This window comes from Paramisgurnus dabryanus, chromosome 23, assembly GCF_030506205.2.
Source record: "Paramisgurnus dabryanus chromosome 23, PD_genome_1.1, whole genome shotgun sequence".
NCBI lineage: Eukaryota > Metazoa > Chordata > Actinopteri > Cypriniformes > Cobitidae > Paramisgurnus > Paramisgurnus dabryanus.
Genome location: NC_133359.1, coordinates 2,050,248 through 2,065,841, shown reverse-complemented (window position 1 = coordinate 2,065,841; position 15,594 = coordinate 2,050,248). Strand labels below are relative to the sequence as shown.

The 15,594-nt window shown below is 36.7% G+C and overlaps 1 protein-coding gene across 2 annotated transcripts in view; it reads right to left on the bottom strand.

Annotated features, from left to right (window-relative positions):
* Positions 1-76: 76 nt before the first annotated feature.
* pparab (peroxisome proliferator-activated receptor alpha b) overlaps positions 77-15,594 on the bottom strand; it is a 29,283-nt gene continuing 13,765 nt past the window's right edge. For both annotated transcript variants that reach the window (XM_073813335.1, XM_065277383.1), the window contains 5 exons: positions 11,655-11,793; positions 7,887-8,086; positions 7,250-7,459; positions 6,902-7,145; positions 77-5,193 (listed from right to left, as the gene is read on the bottom strand). In XM_073813335.1, the coding sequence (XP_073669436.1) occupies positions 4,949-5,193; positions 6,902-7,145; positions 7,250-7,459; positions 7,887-8,086; positions 11,655-11,793 (1,038 nt within the window). In that variant the 3' untranslated portion in view covers positions 77-4,948. The remainder of the gene's footprint in view (positions 5,194-6,901; positions 7,146-7,249; positions 7,460-7,886; positions 8,087-11,654; positions 11,794-15,594) is intronic.

Sequence of the window (15,594 nt, the reverse complement as noted above, 5' to 3'; positions counted from 1 at the left end):
ATAGTTATAAAATCTACACAGAATCCCTTTTATGGAGCATTACATTAACAATTAATAGCTAATACAAAGTGAAAAGTCTGTGTATAAATCGTTTATTAGACATTATGCTGTGAAAGGCAGAGCAATATTTCACTTTGACCTGAGCTATACGGACTACGGGAAGACCAAGAGACAATTCCCTGATATAAAATCATTCGAATCCCTTCTACCGCCATGCATTCTAGTTGAAAACAACAAAGCATGTTATTTTAATGAATGAATAATAAACAGAAAACAATGTAATACTTTATGCACATTTGCTCGATTGGCATATGAAACCTTATTTTGATCAATTTTTAATTATAATACACAAAAAAACAACCAGTTTTGCAACTACTAATTGTACAAGTGACATTCAAATGTGCCATAAATCATTCACCTTCATTGAATAACCTGCAGTCCGTCTGAATCTAAGGCACGTGAAAGACATACTGCCACACTTCACTATTTCTGCTGTTTGTATTACGTACATTGTAGCAGGGAGAACAGATGTGCAATACACAACCAGGGCGCACACAGCACATGAAAATGTATCCCACAATGCAATGCGTCTCATTTGACCTTCAGATTCCCAGTATGAAAATGAAACCAGTAATGTTAGCCTCAAATCTCTTTTCTTGCTTGACTTTTACACAAACATTTAAAATAAACATTGACCCATCCCCTAAAATTAAACATGCAAGAAGGTAACACATTTAACATTGCACACACACAAATGCAGTATACAATATACTGTATAATGTCCAGTAGTTAGTATGTAGTAAGCTTAGCATTCAATTCTGCACACAGCCGTACTAATAACCGTGATTGGAGGATGAGTATTCAGCACATTCTGAAGGGATATGAACACATTTACACATTAAACAGAAATAAAGTAAATCAGTCAGCATTAATAATAAGCACATTAACTGATATGAAAACGACACCAAGCTAGTAAAATGATGCTTTTACTGCATTTACTCATTTCTAAAATGTCCTGACAGTGTGTTGAGACACGTCAGAAAGCGCACCGTTAAGAACCTCGCTGGATTTACAAACCATTTGGCTTGACATGGCAGTGGCAGATGTATAGAAATCTATACGAATAAAATGTTCAGGAGTATATTACTCTTGTACCTGAGACTACGGGTTGATATTAAAACAACCTGACAGGAGATGCTTACAAAGAAACAATAGGATTGGTCAGAATAAAGGTTTGGATGTTTAAGCATCAGTTTTTCAGTAACAGTTTGTGGCAAAATAAAATCACGTAGACCCTGTTAAAGTCCACATGAAATAACAAGAGCTTTGATTCAATACAATAAACTGCTTTTAATTGCCTTGTCATGAATTTCTGCTACAGAAATGTTTTTTACGCCAATGCACGACTTCACAGACAAACACAGATTTGTATGCAAAAAGGTTTCTAACAGTAGCAACACTGATCTAGGACCAATATTTATAAACCTTCCCTGATGTTAGAAGAAATAAAGTGTCAAATCAGGATTCTCTTTTTATATATTTGTTAGCGATATATCGGCTAATAATCTGTAATCGGCCAGTAAAAGCGTTTTTTCACACTATTGGAAAATGGATAGCGAAAAAAAGAATTAAGAAAAAGTTGTATTTGCATTTCTTTCAAAATTGTGTTAATTTAAGTGCAACAAGTAAAACTTCCAAACTATCGGTAATCGGTATCGTCAGACATCACTCTACTTATCGTATCGGCAAAGAAATTTAGTATCCGTGCATCTCTAATATTTGTGCAATATAATAAACAAGTTTACACTGCAAAAAACGATTTTCAAGGAAAAAATTCTTAGTATTTTTGTCTTGTTTTCAGTAAAAAAATAAAACAAGCAAAAAAATTGATATTTTTGGTCTAAAGACTAGACTTACTTTCTTGAGTCGTTTTGCTTATCAAGAAAAAGCATCTTAATTTAGATATTTTTACTGAAACAAGACAAAATTATGATTTTTTTTCTTGAAAATCAATTTTTTTTGCAGTGTGTACATCGGTTTCTTATTTGATTTGTGTATCGGTTCATTATAATGTGGGAATTTAAGACAATTTAGGCTTGACACAGTGATTTCTCTGTTTTTATGTTGCACTGGGAAAAAATGGATTGAACATCTGATATATATATATTCATAAAGATAACTTTGCCTTAGTATAAAAAGACTACATTTAATAAACAACATAGTCATAATCTTGCATAGTGCACACAATACCTTAACAATATCCGAGCTGTTTAACAATCGAAACTGAGCCCCAGAGAAGCAAGGACACAACTTACAAACAAAAACACATTTTACAATGTAAGTGCATATCAGAAATGCACATCCTCACGTATTACGCTGAATTCAGTATTTCTGTCTTTTCAATGACACTGAAGTTCTGTAAGAACGCAAATAACTGCTGACAATCAGAGCTTACATTTGTTTGGTTTTTGTTCGTATCAAACCAGGTGACAAGCATAAATCTAGCAACGTCTTATGTGTAACCATCCGAAAACTCCAATACAATAACTTTTTAACATTAGCTTCTGTGTCTGGGCGGTTTAGAGAACTAACGTTTGAAATGCTTATTAAAATGCTTAATAGAAATCATTTTGCTTTTTTGTGTCATATATTTGAGCCAAACTTAAACTTCAAAAATATTTTGCCCAGTAATAGTATTTTAGTCATTTTTATCATGTTAATGTACTTTTACATGTTTGTTTTTCTTTGTGTTTTAAAGTAACTCATTAACTCATCCCCACCAGCATTTTTTTAAAAAGTTGCCCACTTGATTTTCACAAAAGTTTCACAAAATGCCTTCCAGGAAAATTTTCTTCTTAAAATATAAAAACATACAAATATATCTAATGAAAGAATTCGAAGGAATTTTGTTAGAGATCAGAATAAAATTAATAAAAAAATTTAGATAAATTGTGTGCCATCTAGTGGATAAAAATTCATCAGGAACACGTTTTTCATGCAAATGTTTTATCTTAATTGACAAGATAACTCATCAATGGCGGGGAAAGAGTTAATTGCTATTAAAAGTGGTGTGACGACTTGATTTGCATCTGTGAACGAGTCAAATGTGAAAATGGGCGGAGCCTTGATACCGCTTGATCACTACCACGCAGACTCTAATGCTGCGCTTACACCAGCCGCGGTAGAGGCGTGAAGCGCAAGTGATTTCAATGTTAAGTCAATGTGAAGACGCATTGACTCGTGTCTGGAGGTCTTGCAGCGCGAATGAGGCGTCTGGCGTGGTGCGGAAGACGCGATTCCGCCTCAATTCCGCGTGAATTGAGCGTCTGGCGCGGTACGCGTGAATGGTGCTTCTTGTGCATTTTGCGTTTGACGCGAATTTGCAGCTGACACCCGAATTGAAAAATTTTAACTTTGGTGGAATTTTGCGCCACGTTAACCAATCAGGAGCCTGCTTGCTGCTGTGGCGGCAGCCCCGCCCAGAGTCAATCATTCAACCTGAAGGAACACTTGATATTGTCCGTAAGCAGTCACGCGGAGCTATACGACACAAATTCTTATTTCTATAGAGACTGGAATAAAAAGGAACTCGCTCGGAAGATTGTCAGTGAGGACATCGCGCAACCTGGTAAGTTGTAATACACATTTCACTTTTGAGTCACGTGACGTTTATCAACCCGCGCCTTTATTTTCCCCCTATAGTAAGGTGACCAAATACAAACTGGTAACTCTCTCGATAAATGCACAATCAACATCAGTCATCTTGCAAACAGACAACCGTATAGCACTTGCCCCTCCCACAAGAAGGGGATTTTGCCTCTGACGCCCATCAAATGCTTGCTTTTTCCGTGCGTCTACTTCGCTCTAAATGCATTCAAACTGTTTAAGCGGTAGACACGATTTCCTGAAACGCGGTTGGTGTAAACGCAGCATAAACCAAAGTAAGTAAATGTTTTACATGTATGTGCTGGTCCGCATACAGTGCGTGTGACGCAATGTTCGTTATCAGAAGAGTGCGCACGTACTGCAAGTACACCACCGGATTTTCGAAACCTTTGCATGTGCCTACTGGAGAATGCAGTATGTAGCCCAAGAGATGCATTGCATTTTGTCGCAATGCGCATGCATAGAACATCAATGTACACGTACGAGTCAAATAAACTATACCTTGCAGGGCTGTGCATTTGGCGGTGAGCATACATTCGGATACATGTAAAAAAACAGACTTTACTCCAGGATTCTTACTCTAAATGATGTCAGCGGCCATTTTTGATATATTTCGCTTCATTTTCTTACAATGGAAGTCTATGAAACGCGTCATCCGTCTATGGTGTGAACGAAAAAATCAGTGAACGTTATCCGAGGGCTGTATGAGAGCTCATGAAGGACAGGACAAACAATATGAAAATTTGCAGAAACTGTTTAAGATACTAAAACGCTTCAAAGTGCTTCATATTAGCATGATACAAAATAATGTGCTTGTAACAACGGTAAGTCTAAAGTTAAATGTCCCTGTAGAGTATAAACCAGTCAGTTTTACTAGTTACTGAGGGTCTATGAGGAAGTCACTTGGGTGGTCATACTGAAAATTTACTGCATTTCAATACAAAAGTAATATTGCTGTACGAAGATGGGCATATTAGTGTTTGATTCACAGTTTCTGGCCCAAGTATTCAAAAATATCTCTAGTCTTAAAACCACAGGTCAAGTTTAGTTTATATCTTAACTTTCTCACCAACAAACACAGAAACCAATCGTTTTAACCCAACAATAATGTTTCTGTACATTTTTCTGACAGGCCCAGAATCCCAGCAAATCCTGGGAATAGTGGTTCATGCCGAAGCCCCTCAGTTTGGAGGCTTTATGTCCTTTCCAGACTCTTCTTGAAATCTACTAGAGGAAGGAACCATTAATGGTCAACGTTGTGTCCGAGAGCATCAGACCCGAGTCAGTACATGTCTCTATAAATCTCCTGCAGTAATGGATGCAGTGCCGTGTCCTCTGTCTTTTTGATCTCTTGCACTAACTGAGCGTGCTCGGTCACCAGCTGTCGGAGATCCACCAGTTTCTGCAGGAGTTTAGGGAAGAGGAAGACATTATCAGCATGGTTGCTTCTCAGATGTGTCTGAAGAACGTTGACGATGCTCTCCTGCATCAGTTCAATGTGTGGCACGTTCGTCAGGCCTGGACGATCTACAAGGACCAGATGCATGACAAAATCAGCTTTGCTCTGTTTAATGACATCACAAATTATATTGAACTCTTTCCCCGCCATTCATGAGTTATCTCGCCAATTAAGAGAAAACATTTGCATAAAAAAACTTTTATTGATTAATTTTAATGTTAAAGGTGGAATATGTAGAATTTGCCACTAGATGGCGCAAAAACAGCAACAATAACAAATTACGTAGATTAATGACGCTCTGAAGCAGTGTGGAATTATGGGATTTGTAGTCTTTAACTATCTATTTGTAGTCTTTAACCGCTGATGGCCATCAATCAGACACGAACGAGAAATCACATTGACGGATAAGGTAATCAAGTCTTAAAAATGTTTTGTTTGATGACATCATTTTATTTCATTATGTAAGGTTTTATATATATATATATATATTGATCCTCATTCTTTTTCTTGTCTTGTTCCAAACTCTTCTTGGGACGTTTGGTTGGCCCGTACGCTTATGGGATCATGTGCTTTTTACGTCAGTAAAGGCGGTAACAAAGGGTCACGTGGATATTCTCATGATTTACAAGTAGTTGAAAAAATTTGAGTTATTGATAGTAATCAGTTGGACAAAATAAATAACACTGGCCTAGTGGTTTTTGGATATTTTACTGCAAATATCTTACAAATTTCACCTTTAATCTGCAGTAACTTGCGCAATTTGTGAAAAAAACTGAAGCAAAAAATTATTTATTAATTTTAAACACTGTGTATGTTTTGATAATAGTTCTGAATGTGATCTCTGACAAAATTCCTTCACAAAAATGCAATTATTTCAGCTTTTTGCTATTTTTTTTTAAAGAGTTTTTTAAGAAAAATTTAGATAGGATGAAACGTTTTTTTCCCCGTTTTGTTTGTTTGTTTATTGTTTGTTTGAAAGCAGAGCGTCTGTTCTTTTATTTGATATGTTTGTATGTTTATATATTTTTAGAAGAAAATTTTCCTAAAAAAGGCAGTTTTTTAAAACTTTTGTGAAAATCATTGGTGGGCAACTTAAAAAAAAAAAAAGACTGGCGGGAATGAGTTAAGCCACAATTTCACATTGTATGAATAAAGTTGTGCTTCCCATTCCAACATGGAGCTGACATGGCGCAATTTTTATATACACCTAGGACGGCATTAATCCCAGCTTTTTTTGCTATTTTTACAAAAGTTTCACAAAATGCCTTCCAGAAAAATGTTCTTCTAAAAATATATAAACATACAAATATATCAAATAAAAGAACAGATCCTCTGCTTTTAAGCAAGCAATAAACAAAACAAAAAAAACAAATCGGGAAAAAAACGTTTCATCCTATCTATATTTTTTTCTCTGCTTATAAACTCTTAAATATTTCAATTTTTTTTTCAAAAATAATTTTTTTTAGCAAAAAGTAAAAAAATAGCATTTTTGCTATTTTGATTCAGAACGATTATCAAAGCATACATGTAGTTTAAAATTAATAAATACTTTTTTTGCTTCAGTTTTTTATAAATTAGGTGAGAGCGCCATCTAGTGGATTACCGCAGTATTACATATAACCATAAAAACTCATCCGGAACACGTTGTTTCATGCAAATGTTTTCCCTTAATTGACAAGATAACTCGTCAATGGTGGGGAAAGAGTTAAGGTGAGTAAATTATGGGCTAATTTTCGGTAAACTATTGACACAAGGATTCTTCCATTGCATTTATACCTCCACAACAGATGATGGCAGCGACGAACAACGCAAGATCGCTATCGTCCAGCTCGAGGGAGTTGAACTTCATGGCAAACTGAAACTTGGGCTCCATCATGTCGCTGAAGGGCCGCCGTAAGCTCTTCAGAAACTCTCTGGTGATGAAGCCGCTACCGTACGCCACCAACAGGCCGTCTTTATTCATGCAGGACGCCAGCATTGCGAAGAGCGCCTCGTGGACGCCGTACTTCAAAAGCGTTACCTGATAGTGAACAAAGACTCAAATAAGTACAAATAGATTTAAAGATGAGAGCTTTTAAATTGAGTTTTTTCATACGGTACATGCTGGCTATATCTGACACCGACCTGGTCGTTCAGGTCCAGGTTAGAGAAGCCCGGCACAGATTTGGCGAACTCTGTCAGCTCAGTAACCGTCTCCACAGATGTACACTGACAGCAGTGAAATATTCGAACCTCTGGGTCTTTATTTAACAGCCCACCGGAGGATCCCACCATCTTTGCCACAAACGTTTGTTCGGCCAGCTGAAGAGTCTCCATGTCATGGATGACAAACGGCTGAACAGACCAATGAGAATAAAGCATGCATGTCAAAGTTATGATGCATTGCATTACAAAAGAAAAAATCTGAAAGTGAGAGAGACTCTTAATGCAGCTGCTCTCAGGCCTAACAGCTGTTCATGTCGTGTTGAGCTCACAGTAAGAAAATCTGCTGGTGAGCGGATACAACAATCAAACTAAAGCACCAGATGCATGATGGGAAACATGTTTGAGAAGAAACTTCTGCTGATGTACGTTCATACACAACAGCCTGTCACCCTTAGGTCATGACAGCACTCAGATTTGATCTTATCTGGTGAAAAATGTGTCGGATACTTGCTAGGCTGTTGTGGGCTGTTTTTCAGGTGCTTATAGGAGATTGAATGACTCCAAATAAACATCCAATAATTAATCACCTTAAATAAATGATTCAAGATCATCTTACCGGTGTGCTTGCTTTTCCTGTCAAGATGCTACGTGATTTGGATTTGTTCATACTGAAGTTCTTCAGGTAGGCCTCGTGAATCTGCTTGGCGAGAGTTTTCTGGTCAGCCACCTGCGGGTCTTCAACCTCACGTTCACCGGTCAGGATCTCCGCCTTCAGTCTGAGCTTCTCCGACTGCGGCATTCGCCCAAACCGAATGGCTGTTGGATAGATGGACAGACAGAAACACATCAGCTGAAATTAACTAATGGTGCGTTCACACCAGACACGAATGAAGCGTTAGGTGCAAGTGATTTACATGTTAAGTCAATGTAAAGACGCGATAGACATCCTGTTGTGTGCTAAACATGAATGAAGTGTTAAACGTGAATACAACGTTAAACACGAGTTAAGCGAAAATAAAGCGTTAAGTGTGAATTAAACGTTAAGCATGAGTTAAGTGCGAATAAAGCGTTAAGTGGGAATACAATGTAAAGCACCAGTTAAGCGCGAATAAAGCGTTAAGTGCGAATTAAACGTTTAGCATGAGTTAAGCGCAAATAAAGTGTTAAGTGCGAATTAAACGTTTAGCATGAATTAAGCGCGAGTAAAGTGTTAAGTGCGAATTGAATGTTAAGCATGAGTAAAGCGTGAATAAAGTGTTAAGTGTGAATTAAACGTTAAGCATGAGTTAAGTGTGAATAAAGCGTTAAGCGCGAATACAACATTAAGCACGAGTTAAGCGCGAATAAAGCGTTAAGTGCGAATTAAATGTTAAGCATGAGTTAAGCGCAAATAAAGCGTAAGTGCGAATTGAATGTTAAGCATGAGTTAAGTGTTAATAAAGTGTTAAGTGCGAATTAAATGTTAAGCATGAGTTAAGTGTGAATAAAGTGTTAAGCGCGAATACAACGTTACGCATGAGTTAAGTACGAATGAAGTTGTAAGCGCGAATGATTTATATGTTAAGTCAATGAAAAGATGCGAAAGACATCCTGTTGCGCATTAAACGTGAACGAATCATTAAGAGCAAATTAAACGATAAGCATGAGTTAAGCACGAATAAAGCATTAAGTGCGAATTAAACATTAAGTATGAGTTAAGTGCGAATAAAGTGTTAAGTGAGAATTAAATGTTAAGCATGAGTTAAGCGCAAATAAAGCGTAAGTGCAAATTAAATGTTAAGCATGAGTTAAGTGCAAATAAAGCGTTAAGTGCAAATTGAATGTTAAGCATGAGTTAAGTGCGAATAAACCGTAAAGTGCGAATTAAACGTTTAGCATGAGTTAAGCGCGAATAAAGCGTAAGTGCGAATTGAATGTTAAGCATGAGTTAAGTGCGAATAAACCGTAAAGTGCGAATTAAACGTTTAGCATGAGTTAAGTGCGAATAAACCGTAAAGTGCGAATTAAACGGTTAGCATGAGTTAAGTGCGAATAAAGCGTAAGTGCAAATTGAATGTTAAGCATGAGTTAAGTGCGAATAAACCGTAAAGTGCGAATTAAACGTTTAGCATGAGTTAAGTGCGAATAAACCGTAAAGTGCGAATTAAACGGTTAGCATGAGTTAAGTGCGAATAAAGCGTTAAGTGCGAATTAAATGTTAAGCATGAGTTAAGCGCAAATAAAGGGTTAAGCGCGAATGAAGTGGTAAGTGCAAATGATTTTCATGTTATGTCAATGCAAAGACACCATTTAATCAAATGATGTGAATGTAAAATGTAAACTTTGGTAGATATTCCCGGCGCAATAACCAATCAGAAGCTTGCTCTAGTAGTGACGTGAAATAAACGTAGCGAGCGGAGGCAGAAATACAAAACAATAATGGAGGACAAAATCATCGTCAATGTATGTGGACACTCAGAGCTGTACAACACATCTTCGTACTTTTATAGAAACGGGAATAAAAAGGATCTTGTTGGGAAGAAAGTGGGTGAGGAGGTCTGACAATCTGGTAAGATATAAAAAACGCTCATATATACATATTAATACTACAAGCTAATTGAGTGTATTCAAGTCTTAATTTCACTGACACAAACGTCTCGTGCAAATGAAGTGAGTTCACTCAAAATGTTCAAATTTTAAATTTTTACATAAAATGTACATAAAATTACATCTGCTACTGTAAATCTTATGTTACGACGACTCACTGAGCTTTACCTTCAACAAACTTTTGGGGAACATCCCTAATGTTCACTGTTGCTGAAAAAGATGCTTAACAGCAAATTCTCTTACCAAACAGCCTCATGAATGGAAAGTAACATCTGCTGAAATACAGGGTCACTATTTACACATTTTGTCAGCTCATGATGTCTGGTGCTCACCCAGAGGAATTGAGCAACACGGATTTCAAACTGGATGGTGTTCAGATTCAGTTCATGCTGTTATTGGACATGAAGAAAACCGGTAGGCAAAAACGCTGAATCAACATCTTGGATGGATTACAACAGAAACTAGATTTGAACATTTTGTGAAGAAACATAGGTGATGCTAGAACGTTACAGACACTTTTTATCCACGTGTTTGCATTTGGAAGATTTGGTATGTAAAGCCAATGTTATCCAAATATGACCCCATGGTGAAATGACTCCACCCAGGTCTGCCAATTTTACCCTTCATGACTCTGATGAACAGGGTTAGGGTGAACATGCAGCCTCATATGTTTCCACAGGGCAAGGTCAAGGGTCATCCGCATAAAGAGTTTGGGTTACAGACTGAGATCATTCAGCAGATTGTGTAGAGTGAGATGAGATTCAGATGAATGGAAACTATGATGGAGGTTTTGGAAGATTAATATTTGAAGGACAAAGACAACCAAACCGGTTCTGTTAGTGTTCCACCTGATATTTAGTCAAAGATTAGCCAGCATTGAGAAATAATCTTAGTAAACTTTTGGCATTTACATCTTGTTTGTAAATGCAGCGATGCACAAAACAAGTTTGCCACAATATTACATGCACTCTGCCTTTAAAAAAACGCAGGCGCAACATCTCATTTCCATAATAACCAATGCAATATGAGTTTTTTTTGGAGGGGGTATTAAAATTTGGCACAAATACCAGTAAATTGACAAGCACAAAACTTGTCGTGTTGCGTGATTTATTTTAATATCATAAATTTGGTGTCTGAAAGGGTAACTCCTACAAATACATACGCAATAAGGTCAACTTTCAGTGCAAATTTTTGACTGCACGTCTTAAGTAAATCCTGACAGTAGTTTTTTTTAACAGCAAGAGGCGTTTGGGCTGACGCAAGCCGTTAGTTATCCTTTTCTCCGCCATTGACGAGTTACCTAGTCAATTACGAGAAAACGCTTCCCAGATGAGTTTCAATGGTAATCTATAATTCCGCTATTATCCTCTAGGTGGTGCTTTTACCCAATTTATAAAAAACTGAAGCATCAACAGCTTCAAAAACAGTAAAAACTATGTGTATGTTTTGATATTCGTTCTGAATTTAATTTGTAACAAAAGTCCTTTACAAAAATGCAATTATTTCCGCTTTATTTTGAAGAAACCAACCCATATTTGAGAGGTGTTAAAGAAAACACATGAAGATAGGATGAGATAGTTCTTCCGTTTGTTTGTTTGAATGCAGAGGGTCTGTTCTTTCATTTCATTAATCTTTATGTTTATATATTTATAGAAGAAAATTTTCTGAAAGGCAAAATCACAAAAAAAAACCTGGCGCTGGCTGACAACTTAAAAAAATGCTGGCATGGAAAGAGTTAATCTAAACCTAAATTTGGACCCAGATATAAAAAGTTTGTTTGCGAGATCCATCGGCTCACCATTGTGAGACATTCCCACCATCAGGCACTTCTGAAATCGACAGTATTGGCACTTGTTTCGATTCTTCTTTTGGATCTTACAGCGGCGTTCACACTTGTCATACTCCAGTTTAAGGCGAATGGTCCGTCTGAAGAAACCCTGCAAGAGAAACCAAATGACACACGTTGAGTTAACCAAACACAAGGTTATCACTTGCTTGGAATATATCTGCAGAGTTTATACTATTTTTAGTTTATGTGTCCGTATTAAACAGGCCAGAAAATGATGTACAACATGCAAACCAGACGCTTCTCTGAATAGTTTGGCAGCACATTCATACGTCGTGTCCGTCCTTGGGGTTTCCTCTCTTATAAGCATTCGTTCTGGCTTTCAGGCATGGTTACAAACATTTCAAATAGAAGCAGGGTTGACTTAATGAGGAACACGGCGCTAATATAAGAACTGTACGGTACGACCAAAACCTTATATCATGCTAAAACTGTACGGTTCATTTTACATCACAATAACATTACAGAAAAAAACTAATTCAACTGTATGTCCTGCAAATACATTTAATGTGATATAAACAGTATCGAAAAATCTCTGTAAAACTGTAAAAAGCAAAAACATTTTTCTTCACATTTTTCATGTTGGCAAAAAGATCTGCATTTACACAAATCTACGAAGACAACTAAATAATATGCTTTAGTACATGTGCTAGGCCTGTAGATGGCGATGTTACTTTGTAAATTAACACTACACACCTGCGTACACATGCAATATTTTGTAAACTTTTTAAAGCGTTAATAAACATTTTGGTTATACTCGCACATGCCTATATAGACACAAATGCGCACGTCACCGTTAATTCAGATTTGCGTTAACGTAGTTTACACGAAGAAGACAAGATGTCATTATCAAAAACTTACACTTTGAAGCCGTCTTCAAAAAGTTTGCGTCCCAAAATGCAGTTGTTGTGTAAACGAATGGTCAAAGCACACGAAAACTTTCCTGTTTATGGTTGAAAATGTTATTGTGTAAATGGTCCCTATCCTAGGATCGATCCCATACGAGACGAGACGTGATTGGCACACAGACAATTTTATGTGTGAAAGAAGTATAACAAACACGGTTAACATCACTGCAACGTATAGCTACTAAACTCAATGTCTCTCTGAATCTGAAAAGAATTACAGTTTGTGACAAAAAGTGTTATTGTGCATTCGCGGCAACCCTGGAAACACCAGCGCAAAACTCCAGAGAGATTTAAAAGCAAGAAATTAAGCGGCTTGTGCAATCTGAAGACAAGCAGCGATTCACCAGTCGTGCAGAAGTCAACAGAAAGACTGGCAGGAGAAAACCATTTCATGTTGCTTCACTTCTGTTGAGCCATTCGGTCCCCAGAAACACTCACAGTTTCGAAAGGCAGATCAGGGAGAGAGGATGGTGGAATATGGAGGAGGAGGACGAGAGGTTAAGCAAAGGACACAAACACGAAGGGATTTGCTCAGATGGAGGACCACAAGTTTCACGACAGCAAGCGTACGGCAACACCACACCTATCAGAGCTTTATGTCCATTTAATGACTGGTAATCATGGGGAGATACATTTTTTCGCACATCGGACAAAATAAAATTAATCAGAGGCAGGGATATAAAGACCATGGGGGGGGTGAGTTCCCCCAACCCCCCCCAGCAAATCGCACCATGCATACATAGTAACATACATATCAAATAGTAAAGCACTTGATTATTAATTTATTATACTGATGCCCAATACCAGTTATGTACTCGCAGTCAATTAGGTTTAAGTTTTATGGTTGAATGTTACCTTTGAATCATTTCTGACTTTGGGTTTGGGTTTAAAAACAGAAATTTAATTTGACATTTGTCACTCCTGATTAAAACACTTCATGATGCCTGTAATCTTTCTGGAAAAAGTGAAAGTGAAGAGAAAGTGATGTACTCTGTTGACCAACGTAGGGTAACCCATACTTGGAATGTGACCTTTGCATGTAACCCATCCAGTGAGTAGTGAACACGCACGCAAACACACACATAGAGACTCAAACCGGCGACTCTCGGGTTACAAGCTCGACTCTCTAACTATTAGTGCAAATAGACAGGTGCTTAATAAACTTGTTAAGCACTGTTTATATAAGAATGATGTGCAATATAAACGCTATACAGTAACAGATAGTTACTCAACATAAGCATTAAACTTTGGTTGGTAAAAACCCTTTGGAAACATTGTGCAGTATACTTACTATCAGTTCCGTTGTTACTCTTTGGATCAGAATAAAGACAAAACATTAATAAAATCACTTTGCTAACTATTTCTGAGGTACAGAAATAGAAATAGTATACAGAATTAAGCATGTGTAAAATCTAAACACATCTCGTCTCATCACATGACCTTACTTTAATCCCTCTGAGTTTTGTTTACCCTGCAGCCGTCACATAACTTACACCCAGACCGGGTGAAGACATTTTAAAGAGTTTTAATAGCAAGGTCAGGAGTTTACCAGGTCAACTGATGGTCAGGTGATAAATGAAAAAAGGGCAATAAACGCTCTAAAGAAACCTCCAAACATTGTTCGGTTACAAAATGAAAATGACAGGGTTTATCCTAGTCCCAGACTAACATGCATGTTTGAGCTGCCTTTATTTTAATCCATCTTGCATATATCAGTTCATATGTCTCAAGATTCACCCCAGTATTGTTTTTTGTAAGTTATGTTCATAAAAACAACTGAAATGTCCTAATATAAATAAGGCCTAGTTCTGGCTTATAAACCCTGTCTAGGAAACCGCCCTATAATGTTTAACTTATGAGTTTCTGTTTAAAGAAATATTATATCGCTTTATAACAATATATTTATAAACTTACATATATCTTCTGAAAAAAGAATGGTGTGCTATGTCCTGTATGATGCTGTTTAACAGATGTGTTAACAAAATGTACAGTTTTCGAATGAATTATTACACTACAAATTAGTACTGGGCAAAGATTAATTGCAATTAATCGCATACAAAATAAAAGTGATTTTAGGCATGTATATATATATATATATATATATATATATATATATATAGAGAGAGAGAGAGAGAGAGAGAGAGAGAGAGAGAGGGAGGGCCGGGACTTTAACGCGTTAATTAAGATGAATTAATTACACAAAAAATAACGCGTTAAACATTTTTAACGCATTTTAATCGCACTTATTTTTGCACCGTGGAACATTTCTCATTGGATGAGTTTCGGCGAACCGATTATACTGGAGCACCAACTAGCGTTCATGACTTCAGACAACAACAAACCACAGTGAACATGAACGAAGAAGCTGATGAGATCGCTTTGGTTGGCCCCGTGGATGGGAATTTTTCTTATAAAAAACGAACGGATGGAAGCGTCGATAAGAGCATGGTTGTGTGTAAGCTATGCAACAAGGAATTCACATATCACCGCAGCACAATAAGGCCTCAAAAAACTTCTAAATGTTCTCAGGTCAAATATTTATATGTGATTAATTTCGATTAATTAATTACAAAGCCTCTAATTAATTAGATTAATTTTTTTAATCGAGTCCCGGCCCTAATATATATATATATATATATATATATATATATATATATATATATATATATATATATATATATATATATATATATATATATATATATATATACACACACACATTTATGTATGTATGTATGTATGTATATATGTGTGTGTGTGTGTGTGTGTGTGTGTGTGTGTGTGTGTGTGTGTGTGTGTGTGTGTGTGTGTGTGTGTGTGTGTGTGTGTGTGTGTGTGTGTGTGTGTGTGTGTGTGTGTGTGTGTGTGTGTGTGTGTGTGTGTGTGTGTGTGTGTGTGTGTGTGTGTGTATGTATGTATGTATGTATGTATGTATGTATGTATGTATGTATGTATATATATATATATATATATATATATATATA